Source organism: Phyllostomus discolor, chromosome 5, assembly GCF_004126475.2.
Source record: "Phyllostomus discolor isolate MPI-MPIP mPhyDis1 chromosome 5, mPhyDis1.pri.v3, whole genome shotgun sequence".
Taxonomy (NCBI): Eukaryota; Metazoa; Chordata; class Mammalia; order Chiroptera; family Phyllostomidae; genus Phyllostomus; species Phyllostomus discolor.
Window position 1 is genome coordinate 102,382,598 of NC_040907.2, and position 12,531 is coordinate 102,395,128.

The 12,531-nt window shown below is 44.8% G+C and overlaps 1 protein-coding gene across 3 annotated transcripts in view; it reads left to right on the plus strand.

Annotated features, from left to right (window-relative positions):
• Positions 1-3,621: 3,621 nt before the first annotated feature.
• Positions 3,622-12,531, plus strand: part of RPIA (ribose 5-phosphate isomerase A) — a 37,072-nt gene continuing 28,162 nt past the window's right edge. The window contains exons 1-2 of one of the 3 annotated variants that reach the window (XM_036026655.1): positions 3,622-3,952; positions 11,788-11,848. In XM_036026655.1, the coding sequence (XP_035882548.1) occupies positions 3,668-3,952; positions 11,788-11,848 (346 nt within the window). In that variant the 5' untranslated portion in view covers positions 3,622-3,667. The remainder of the gene's footprint in view (positions 3,953-11,787; positions 11,849-12,531) is intronic. The other 2 variants (XM_028513924.2, XM_036026654.1) reach the window with 2 other exon arrangements.

Below are 12,531 nucleotides of genomic sequence, written 5' to 3' on the forward strand. Positions count from 1 at the left end.
AGAAATGAGCCATCAGACCATGAAAAGACATGGAGAAAACTTAAATGCATATTATTAGTAAGTGACAGAAATCAATCTGAAAAGGCTATATAGGATTATAACTATATGACATTCTGAAAAAAAGGAAAACTATGGACACAGTAAAAAGATCATGCTCACCAAGGATTGGTGGCGGGGGACTGGGGGGACGAACAGACAGAGCACAGAGGATTTTTAGGGCTGTAAAACTATTGTGTTTGATACTACAGTATCAATACTGTGATACTACAGTGGATACATGTTATTACCCATTTATCCAAATCCATAGGATGTGTAACACTAAGATTGATGCAAACTACAATGCAGACTATGGACTCTTAGTGATAATGATGTGTCAGTGTTGATTTATCAGTTGTAATAAGCATATCACTCTGGTAGGGGATGTGGATAGCTGGAGAAGCCATGCATGTGTGGGAACAGGGAGTACAGGCAACTCTCTGCACCTTCTGCTCAAATTTGCTATAAATATAAAATTGCTATTAAAAAAGTTTATTTAAAAATTCAGCCCTGACTGGTGTGGCTCAGTGGATTGAGCACCGCCTGTGAACTGAAAGGTTGCCAGTTCAATTCTCAGTCAGGGCACATGCCAAGCCCTCAGTTAGGGGTGTGTGAGAGGCAACCAATCAATGTACCTCTTGCACATGGATGTTTCTCTCCCTCTCATTCTCCCTGCCTTCCCCTCTCTCTAAAAATAAATAAATAAAATCTTCTAAAAGTTCATATTAAAGTCATCTGAATCATCATCCAATATATATTTAGATTATAATTTAGAAAAAAACTGAAGCCTGCAAGAGCCTGGAGTTTCTAACCATCTTAAGAAAAACAGGCTGACAAAATCAGTAACTTCTTTTGCTTTTATCCTCCCTGTAAGGATAAAAACAATGCCCATTTCCTGCAGTTTCAATTAATAGCACTTTATGTCAAGTCATTCTAAATGTCCAACACTTGTCCTGCATTTCTAGTGGGGAGAACAGACGTTGCCCATCTCAGCTTCTGTTCCTCTTCTGCTTGAACCCTGCTCATGTGTGTGGAGGACCAGGCCCAGTACCCTCTATTAGAACATCCTCTTCTCTAAGCTCTGGCTAGGCCTTGAGTCAGAGAAATCTGCAAGAAAACAGTTGCTATAAAATACACCAGCAATGCTGTGCTGAGCACCCATTAGTGCATACTATATGCTTCATACATAGCAAACACAAGGGATGCAGAAGGAAAAACATTTGGGCTGAACTTATCTTGGTTTGTGGTTATCATAATTTCTTGATAAAGTGATTTCTTACACTGAAACCACTTGTAGGCTAATGAAGAGAAAAGTTATTCTATACTATGCCTGAGGCCAAGTGAGGATGAAGTGGGGAGTTGGAGGATGAGGGGAAGGAAAAGCCAAGGGCTAGTCCCCAAATTAATTTATTCTGCAAATGTGGAGATCTATCAGTGAATAAGAAAGGCAAATTTTCTGTTTATATCTGAGAAGGGGGAATACAAGCAATAAAAAAGAAACAGATTACTTACCAAGATGATGTTAGAGCATAATAAGGTGATACAAAGGGCATGCGATGGATATTGGAGGGGTGAGAATTGGGGTAATGGTGCTTTATTAAGTGATCCAGCAGGTAACACCTCTGAGCTGGCAGAGACCTGAATGAGGTGAAGAAACTAGCCCGTGAAGGTCAATGGCTAAAATGTGTGGTTGAGCCTTAGAAAGTAACCCTCTGACTTCTCTGTAAAACTCATTGCTCAATCCCAAAATATTGAGCCAGGTACTCTGCATTTTATGAGGAAAATATGGTCTCTGCCATAAAGTGACTTGTAGTCTTTTGAATGAGACAGTGAGGTGAATAGAGTGAGACAAATTATGACAGAGGTTACAGGTGATTGGAAGCACAAAAGAGCAGCCAACCCAGCTGAGGTGGGGTTCAGTGTTGCAGAGGAATAAATAAGAGTGGATGGAATCCTTGAGAATAACTGAGAGTTGGAAGGGTACAGTGTGCAAAGAAATGGAGGTAAGATGTGCATGGCACATTGAAATTCTGTATGGCTGAAGGTGGCATGTGAGGTTGAGGCACAAAATCTGTTACCCAGTCATGCTCTAAGTATTTGTTGTGGACCATCTATGTAATAAATACATGGAGGATGTTGTAGGGAAATAGCAAAGTGGCTCTTCTCAAAATATTTTTTAGAGAGGATAGATGATAAGTGCAAGACTAAGTAAACAAATACATGAAAGTTCTATGATGGGAAAAAAAGGGGTCAAGTGATAGGATGGGTGGGTGGGAGCCCAATTTAGATAAGGCGATTAGGAAGACTGAGGAGGTGGTTTTTCAGCTGAGTGAAGGGTAAGATTAAACTGGCAGTGCAGAGATGGGCAGAGCATTTACGGTGGTGGGGAGATCCAGGGCAAATGCCCTGAGGCTGAAGGGGTAAAGCAAAGACTGGCTACTAACAGTTGCTCCAACCTCTGGGGTAGCTAGTACTGAAGAGACTGAATAGGAAAAAGACTGCCCCCAAGGGGATAGAGAAAAGGTCACAAGTTGGACTCAGGAGGCCTTCAAAGGTGCAGGGACCAACACTGGTGGGGGTCCATGTCTTTGGTTCTGCATCTTAGCCAGAACTTTGTGCTAATTTCCAAGTTCTGTCTAAAATTTAGGATCCAAATATCACCGCAAGTAATTTTTCTTCCTTAGACTAAGGTGGCTGTCTAAGTTCCAGGGGCTGACAGCTTCAGTGGGCACAGCAAGGAGAATTGTGATAGGGCGGTATCAGCAGCCGATACTGGTGCGTTGTGCACAGAAAAGGGAGAAGACCCAGAGTTTGAAGATGACTTCGTGGACAGGCAAGGAATCCCACCAACATGGGCCAGAAGCACAAAGTCTGCGTGCTTTGCAAGGACCTCCAAGTTGTAGGTATGGCTGGGGTCAGCATGAGCTTCCTTGCCTGTAAGATGGGGATAAATAAAAATTCTCTGCTCCTTCTATTCCCTACAGCAAGACACCTTACAGATAGAGAGAGAAAAGAAGAGAAAGCTTTTAAGTTCAGTGAAAGTCCCTGCTAGTCAACTGCAGGTTCTCTGTAGGGCACATTGATAGGCGTAGGATCACGCTCCACCTGGAGGAAGCACGCCAACTAACACCGCAAAGTGTAGGACCACGTCTAGGGCCCAGAATTCTAAACTTGTTAGTCCTGGGCCTTTGCAGGTCTAAGGTAGGCTTCAGTCCCCGTCCCCCTGTCCTTTCGCGTTTCTCTTGGGAGTCTAGAGACGTCATTCCCCAAAGCGATTACCCAGCCCTGAGGTCCCTCCACTGCCTAATTTACTGCTGGGAAAAAAACCAACCGGGACAGGTCTAACAACCCCTCCCCTGAAGTATGAAGACAGAAAACGCCCCGCCATTCACGCAACCTCGGCCACTCCCTCCACACTGGCCAGGTCACCAAAGCCTGTCCCTGAATTGCGGATCCGGCCGCGGAGCATTGTGGAGCTGGTAGTCCAGGCTAGGGCTCACGGCTTTGGCTATGGAACCATAGAACTACATGTCCCAGTAAGTTCTGCGCGGGCACCCTCCGCAGGCGTCGGTATCAGACTTCCGGAAGACACGGGGCTGGACCTTGGCTACGGCTAGAGCCGGGCGTCGGGATGCAGCGCCCTGGGCCCTTCAGCTCCCTCTACGGGCGGGTCCTAGCCCCACTGCCCGGGCGGGCTGGGGGCGCGGCTTCTGGAGGAGGCGGGAGCAGTTGGGGAGTCCCCGGCTCCCACGTGCAGCCGCCGGGGTGCGAGCAGTCAGGGGTTCTTGGCGGCGCTAGCCGAACAAACACTAACGGCGGGGAAGCCAGCAGCGTCTTGCCGGGCGCCTCAACGATGTCCAAGGCCGAGGAGGCCAAGAAGCTTGCCAGCCGCGCGGCGGTGGAGAATCACGTGAAGGTGAGCAGCTCCGGACTGGGGCGATGGGCTCGTGTCGGGTTCTTCCAGGGTGCTCTAGTTCCTCGAGGCGCGTGGGCTGCGTGAGAGGAGAGAGGGTGTTCATTTTCCCCGGGTTAGTTCCCGGCTCCTAAAAGGCCATCGTCACGTAGGATCGTAATGTGGGCTCAACTTAGGGAGAGCACCCAAAGTTGAGCTTTCTAAAGACTCCTTGTGTGGCGGGACAAGAATTTCGCGAAGTGGAGCCAGGTAGTATCCACTTGATGTTGGGTGGGGCTGGAAGGGACTTGCTGCCTTGGTTTTTAATCAACAAATGGAATCTGATGAGTTCTGGACAGAGAGGTATTCTTACTTCCTGGGAAGCCGGTGGAGAGCTGACTTGAAAATTGCCTTGAAATTTCACTCCAAGTAGGTTTTAGGTTGGTGCGCGCCCATTTCTGCGTGTATACTCGTAGAAAGGAAGGGGAGACAGAGTCAAAGGGGAAAACCTGAGCTTTAAACGTCACTTCGAGAGGGCCTGGTGAACACTTGAAGTCTGGAGGATGCTGTTCGGAGATGTTTAACTTAACGTTAGCGATGAGATCGAGGTCGAGGTCGTGGCTCCACTTGTTTGTTAAGCGGCGGTGTGATTCTGTTAAGTGGAGTCTTTTGACCTGAGTGGATTTGCTGTTGCCAATCAAGTTATCTTAATTATAGTTTTTTGAGAGCCAAATGGAGTACCTCTACCCTTAGGTGGAGTTTCTTCTGCTTTAGTGGTTTTTTGTTTTTCTTTTCTGCTTAGAAAATGGTATAATCCTCTAATGATAGTTCTTTATATTTGATAATGCATTAGTTTACAAAGTTATTTTGCATATATAGATGATATTTGACCCCCCCCCCAAAAAAAAAAAACACCCTAGTTAAGTGGGAGGAACCATTGTGAGGTAAACTGGCTCAGCATGTTCTGTAGAAGGAATAGCCAAGGATCCTCCAGAACCCAAAACGAGTGACTCCTGTTTCCGCAGCCTTCCACTAGTTCCAGGGCTGCCCTGTCCTGGTGTAACTTGTTCTGAGTCTGGTTAGCAATAGGATTTTCTTTGGGAGTTCACAGAGTTAATGTAAAATGTGTAATCTGGCTCTACTTTTGGGATTCAGTGCCTTGGCTGCAAAATTGTGACAATAAACTGAGATTTCAAAATGCCTGGATGAAGTGAATAGCTAATCTACGGGTAAATGAAATCTATACAATTGGAAAAGCCCCATACCTAAGTTGTCCTTTTAACCAGTTTACATTAATATTTGGTGACTTATGTCTCCCTGACCTTTGTTTTATAATTATGTATTTGCTTAAATAAAAATCTGTAAGCCCCCACCTCAGGCTAGAGCCTCCAAAACACTGGATTCCAGACACATTATTCCATGAAGTGACCAGGTGACTCTGGGGAGATTGCCATTGGCCTTTTGGGGACACCTCACCCTATCTAAGAGGCACCCACTTTCCCTGCCAACAAGCTTTCCTGATATGCCAGCACCACTTGAGTTTTGTATTTTCTGCTTTTTAACATTGATTTATTCATTTCATTTGTTTGCCAGGTATTTTTTTTGAGTGCCTAGCAGTGTGATCACCAGAAGTATGGCTAGAGGGGGGAGGCGGTGAGTCTGGTCCTGGATACTTTTCAAGTGGGATAACTAATTTAAACCCACACAATTATTGAGCATATTCACATACTTAATTGCTGTCTATGGTGGGGTATCCTTTGCTCTGTCTAAGGCCATGTTTTTATCTAGCACTTTGTGACTTGGATTTGTTTACTTGCTTGTGTAAGATTATCAGGGTCAGATATATGCTAAGATCTGTTGGTTCCATCTTTGGGATGTTTGACCTACCAGCTTGCCCAGTTTTGGCTCTCCCCAGGGCCAGATGATAACAGTTGTCCTTACCTTATTCCCTCTATGGATCTCCAGATGGTACATTATCATCTTAAGAAGCTCTCATCTGCTTTTGTCACAGTAGCCCTCATGTGGCTTCATCCTGACTTCCATGTGACACATCTGGAACATCTGCTGTAAGATAGGTACTCATCCAGGTGGGGAGGACCTATAGACAAGAGACTCTGGTGCTTGTCCTCAATCCCACCAACTTGTTTCCTTCTGTACTCCTGTCTCCCTGTGTACTCAAACATTGCAAAAGTCAGACTACTGGCAGATAATGTGTGCTTTAACATTATCATCCTCAACCTAGAATGCTCTTTCTTGTCCTTTGCCTTTATGATAAAATCATATCTCCTTTAAGATTTGGTTCAAAGACCAAGTTCTTCCTTTCAGTTTTTTCTTAGCCTCATAAGAGGGGGGCAGATTCTCTTTGCTTTTTGTAGTACTGTATACCTTAGGCGCCTTATGCAGGTGTCTTATGTTTCATTCATTTTTGTGTTTATGTCTCCCAGCCCCATAAAGGGTAAGCTCCTGGACAGTAGTTAACTTTATTTTCATTCAGTGTTGGTCCCACTGATGGCTGCCTAGTAAATATTCAATGAATTGTGTGAAATACAAAAATAAATATGGAGGTTGTGGGATTATTGGTGGGTTGAATTTCTGGGTGTAGGTCCAGTTCCTTAGCCCATGGGTGTTCCAATGTGGTAACCACTTCCACATCTAGGATGTAGAAGTTGGAGAATTTTGAACCGAATCCTTTGGGTAACCACCCTGAACTCATATCTGTGTGTTTCTGGGAGTATAGTCACCCAGGATGGGCTACTATCCAGGTCCCTGCTCTTCTGAGGGTCCATAGCCTCCTTTGTTCTCTTTGGAGCCATATATAGTAAACTTGGTTGTAGGTCCTTACTTTATATCACATTGAATATTTTATGCCAGTCCTGTGGCCTAAAAAGTAACTGTTGAGAAATCAGTCTTATGGGAGTTCCCTTGTAGGTAACCATCTGCTTTTCTCTTGCTGCTTTTAAGATTCTCTTTTTATTTTTAACTTTGGCATTTTAATTATGATGTGTTTTGGTGTGGGCCTCTTCAGGTTCATCTTGTTTGGGAGACTCTGTGCTTCCTGGACTTGTGTGTCTATTTCCTTCACTAGGTTAGGGATGTTTATCCTCATTATTTTTTCAAATAGATTTTCAATTCCTTGCTTTCTCTTCTGGTACCCCCATGATGCAAATGTTGGTACACATGAAGTTGCCTCAAAGTCTTAACACTATCTAATATTTTTGGATTCTTCTTCTTTTTGTGCTTGTGCATCTTTTTTTTTTTTCTTTTTCTCTTTTGGCTGTTCTGATTGGGTGTTTTCTGCTTCTTCACATTCCAAATTGCTGATTTGACTCTCTGTTTCATCTACTCTACTATTGATCACTGTAAGTTATTGTTCATTTCAGTTAGTGTATCCTTTATTTCTGACTTGTTCTTTTTTATGCTGTGGAAGTTACTGAGTTTCTTGAGCGTCCTTATAACCATGGTTTTGAACTCTGGTAGTTTACTTGCTTCCATTTCATTTAGTTCTTTTTATGGAGATTTCTTCTGTTCTTTCATTTGGGACCTGTTTCTTTGTCTTCTTATTTTGGCTGCTTCACTGTGTTTGTTTGTATTTATTAGGTAGAGCTGCTATCTGTCCCAGACTTGGTAGAGTGGCTTTATGTAGTAGCTGTCCTGTAGGGCTCAAGTGGCTCAGCCTCCCAAATTGCCTGAAATGGGTGCTCCAGGTGCACCCCTCTGTGGGCTGTGTGTAGGGTTCTGTCATAGCTGAGACTTGATTGCTATTGGTGTCATTAGGAGGGATTTACCCCCAGGCCAGTTGGCTGTGATGGCTGGCTGTGACTAACAGCAGAGGAGCTGCTGTGCAGGAGCCGACCTTATGGAGCAGGACTTGCTTCACTGGGGCTTTGGTGTTCACTGAACCTTCCCCTTGAGTCTCTTGCTTGTGGAGATGGCAGAGTTGTAATCGAGCGTAGTCTGAAGCTGTCCACTGTGTGCACTGGCTGCGTGACCTCCCTGGAAGTGCAAGGTCAGTTGCTGCTTGGTCCCAGCCTGGGCCCACCTGTCAGGAGCTACAGAGTGATCTACAGGTAGCTGCTACTTGTGCTAGGCTTGGCAGTGCTTGGAAGAGGCCAAGTTGTGAAGAGAGGCTGGCTGCCTGCCATTAATGCTGGGCCTAAAGCCACTTAGCAAGAGGTTTCCTGCAGAGGCCAGATGCTTCTTGTTTGAGAGATTTAGGGAAGTAAAGTATCGGCCAAGATAGGCCATTTGTATGGGAAAGCCACTAGAAACAGCTTGGGTGGGCCCACGAGTTGGGTGGGGCTGTGTCTCAGGGAATCACCAGGGTGGAACAAATATTGTTAAGAAGTCGATGGAGACTCAGATGTGGTGCCTGCCTGCCAGGTCTGTGGGGCAGGACTCAGCAAAAGAACAATGGCCTCTGCCAACACTTTTGTTTGGGAGAGAGTTGGCCCTCCACCCCTCACCCTGAAGCCAGACACTATTTCTTCCGATTACGACCCTAGCACCTTTCCAGTTGCTGCCCCATTGCTGGGGCTCAGAGTGAGTCAGAGTAAGTCTGCTCGAGCCATTTAAGAGGAGTGCATGGGACTTTAAAAACTCTCCATCTCACTCATCCACAATCCCTGCTGGTTTTCACAAACAGAAGTTATAGGGACTTCTCTTCCCAGCACTGGAACACTGGGCTGGGTCGTCTGGTGTGGGGCTAGGATTCCTTGCTCCTTACGGGGTCCTCTACAGCTGAGATATCCCTCCTGGGTGGTTGATTTTTTTTAAAGATTTTATTTATTTATTTTTATGGGAAAAGGGAAGGGAGGGAGAAAGAGAGGGAGAAACATTGGTCTGTAACCCAGGCATGCTCCCTGACTGGGAATTGAACCCATGGTTTACAGGCTGGTGCTCAGTCCACTGAGCCACACCAGCCAGGGCAGATATCACTCCTGGTTTTTAACTACCACATGTGGGTGTGGGACCAGCCTGTTCCCTGTCTCTCCTCCTCCTACCAGTCTGATGTGGGATCTTCTGTATATACTTAGTTGTAGGACTTCTGTTCATCTAGATTTCAGGTGTTTTGAATGATAAGGTTTTTCTCTGATTGAGTTGTAGTTTTGATGTAGTTGTGAGAGTTTCTGCGTACCATGTTTACGTACACCACCATCTTGACTGGAAGAAAGAACCATAAATTAAAATGCAGTCAAAAATGTTAAACTTACAGGACTTATCTCTAGGGTAGTAATCAAGTGGATCTTACAAAATATAATTAATTTGCATTTCTACGGACAAGAGCTATTCATTTTTAACAGTTTTCTGCAAGTTAAAATCTATTTCTAGAGTTGTAAAATAGCCTAGTGAAGGTGTTATTAGTGTTGGAGTGTTTGGGTTCCCCAAGATACAAATCAAGAGGAAGACCCCATACAGGGGTGCCCAACCTTGTGGCCTATGGTCTGCATGCAGCCCAGGGTGGCTATGAATGTGGCCTAACACAAAATCATAAATTTACTTAAAATGTTTTTTTTGCTCATTAGTTTTTGTTAGTGTTTGTGTGTTGAATGTGTGGCTCAAGACAGCTGTTCTTCAAGTGTGGCCCAGAGATGCCAAAAGGTTGGGACACCCCAGCTAGAAAATTCCAGGCAGATTTTATTAAGCTTTTGCTGAAGCACAAAAAGCAACACAGAGGAAAGGAGCATCCTCTGACATGGCCCTGGGGGATGACTCTGCTTGGCTGCTTTTATAAAATGAGGACAAATTGGGCTTGCCTGAAAAGGCATATTTTTTGAGAAACATAGGCTTACAGAATTTCCCATTCCAGGCTTGGGTGACTTTTTTTTCCAGCTCTTTAGTCTGGTGAGCACATTGGCTCTTGAACTATAGGGACAAGATGACTGACTGCTCATTACCGGCCACCCTAGAAGGGTTGAATAGTGGTCAAAACATTGATCCACTGTGCATATGGATTAGTTGAAGCAGGCATTTAGAAGGGAGATAAAATCAACTACTTCTGTAGTTTTTGAGCAGGAAATGGAAGGGTGGTGACATTTTGTGGTTTAGCGTTCCTTTTGGTTATCTGGCATCCTTAGGGCCTTGGGCAGAGGTCCCTTATGCCTTTTCAAAGGCAAAGGCACACACCCCTGTAGGGTGAGGTCATACAGTACCTACAGGCTCCAGCATGTAGCATGCCATTGAGTGGACATTCAGTAATCTCTTTTGCTCATTTCTAAGCCTTAAGTTTTTCCTTAGAGTGTTGAATTCATCTCTAAAGTGGGGATAATATCACTATATTATAAGGGGTTGGGAGGTATGATTTATAGTAACATTTATAAATCTTCTTGGAAGATGCTTAATAAATGGTAGTTGCTGCTTTGGCTTTTAGCCGTTTTGCCTTAGACTGGCAAGAGATTGTTTCCAGGAAGTTGCTTGAGAACTTAGCTCCACATTAGTTCCTGACTGTTTGTACCCTGACCTTGTGTTGTTTGTGGTCTAACTGGCCTCTGCTGGGGCCCTGCTCTTCCCCTAGTCTACTAGGTTCTTCCCCCTTTGTTAAGTAGATAGGCTCAGTAATGAAACCTATTTCTTGTCCTTTGCACTCAGGAAGTGTACATGTTTACATGTCCTTCCTAATGCAGATAAAGACTTTTTTTCTCATGTTTTTAACTAAGCCTTTACCCTCTCTCCATATTTTTTCAAACAGGCTTATGCAAAATATGGAACCCTTGGCATCAGCTGGAAAGATGCTGATATAATTTGCTATTTCAAGGTTACTTCAGACTCTTCCCTCTTCTGTTAACACTGGGGTCTAGATGGTGGGCTGGATATGTCCCTCAGGTTCCCCTTGATGCCAGCAACATGCAGGTGTCTATAGTCTGTCTCCTGCCTTTCTAGATGTTAAACTTTTGTGAAAAGGCACTGAAGCCAGAAACCTTGACTTATTAATGCCTGGTACCTTTGTTTGCTAATTGCCTCACCCAGGGGTTGGTAAGGAATCTTTCAGTGCTCACCTGCAGGCCATTTTTGGGAGGCCAACTTAGGTTGCTCTATGTTGTATGTGAGCCAAGCCTTTTCTGTGATAGGATATAGGGAGTGTTAAATATTAGATAGCAGGCCCAACATGGAGTCACTTATGCTAAGCCCAGCGCACCAAACCGAGACTTAATTACAGTTTTGGCTCTCCCAGAAATGGAATTTTAAATGAGTCAATCAGGAAATGCCTGATCAGTAGTAGTTGGGTAATCTGCCTGATAGACCCTGCCACCCTTAAAGGAAAGTACGTAAAAGTCTTTCATTTTGGGTAGTTCCTTGGAGCTCCTTTCTATCTGTTAGATTGGTGCTGCCCAATTCAAATAAATTTTTGCTCAAATAAACTCTTAACATTTTTTAAAAAAGATTTTATTTATTTTTAGAGAGGGGAAAGGAGGGAGGAAGAGAAGGAACGAAACATCAATGTGTGGTTGTCTCTTGCACACCCCCTACTAGGGACTTGGCCCATAACCCAGGCATGTGCCCTGACTGGGAATTGAACTGGCTACTCTTTGGTTCCCAGGCTGGCACTCAATCCACAGAGCCACACCAGCCAGGACAACTCTTTTAACATTTTAATATTCCTTAGTCTATCTTTTAACAGGAGGAAGTGGTGATGTTAGTGTCAAATAAAAGGGGGAGGGCTCTGCTAATAAATTGCCACTGGGCACTAAAGAAAGTACAGCTTTGAGGTTCAATGGCTATGTTTCTGTAAAAGGGGCATAGTACCTGCCTTGCACCCAGGTGGGTGCATTAATGTTTATAATAACTTTATAGCCCTGGAAAGTGGGCTGAAGAGGGAATAAATGATGGTATTAATGTTCTGGGTTTTTTCTCTTTTTGAGCAGAATAATCAAGTGCTGGGAATTGGAAGTGGTTCTACAATTGTCCATGCTGTGCAGCGAATAGGTATGGTCTTGGGCTGTTTCCTGGATATTTTGTGTGGTGTGGTGGGTGTGGGGAGGTGGAAGATTGGGGGTGGGAGTGGGGTATAGGTTTGGCACTGGCTGGGTGTGGCTCCAGCACTACGGAGCTGGGAGGAAGTGTTGCTTGCCTAAGGTCAGTTAAGTGTTCCTGCTCTTCCTTGAGAGAGGGATTCTTGGACCTCTTCGGCCACCTTTGGGGATTGTCCTTTATTTATTCACCTGGAAGAGAGGGGCAGACTTAAGGTGACATCTCAACAGAATTTTAGTCCTTCCCAGAGTGTGTGTGTGTGTGTGTGTGTGTGTGTGTGTGTGTGTGTTTAGTCTCACTGACTCCTAGGCAACCTCTATATCTGTGGGTGTCTCAGGCAATCTCTGGTTAACAAATCTAGATCACTGCAGGCTTGACTTTAGAGAGAATATAAGGTGCCTGCAGTTGGTGGCTGGTTCCCACAGGTGCTGACTTTACTCTGCTTAGGGTGTCTCTGTGCTTAGGAAAGACTCAGGAGTTGTCAGCCCCTGTGGCTGCTCAACAGGTTTTACTGCCCTGCTCTTGTTTGTAAGAACAAAGCCCAGAGGAGAGGCTTGCTGGAATGCTGACCTCTTCTAGATGGGGGCTTGGGGGGGTTGGCGGGGATGGTGCTCAGGAGACAAAGTCCATCCACGCTT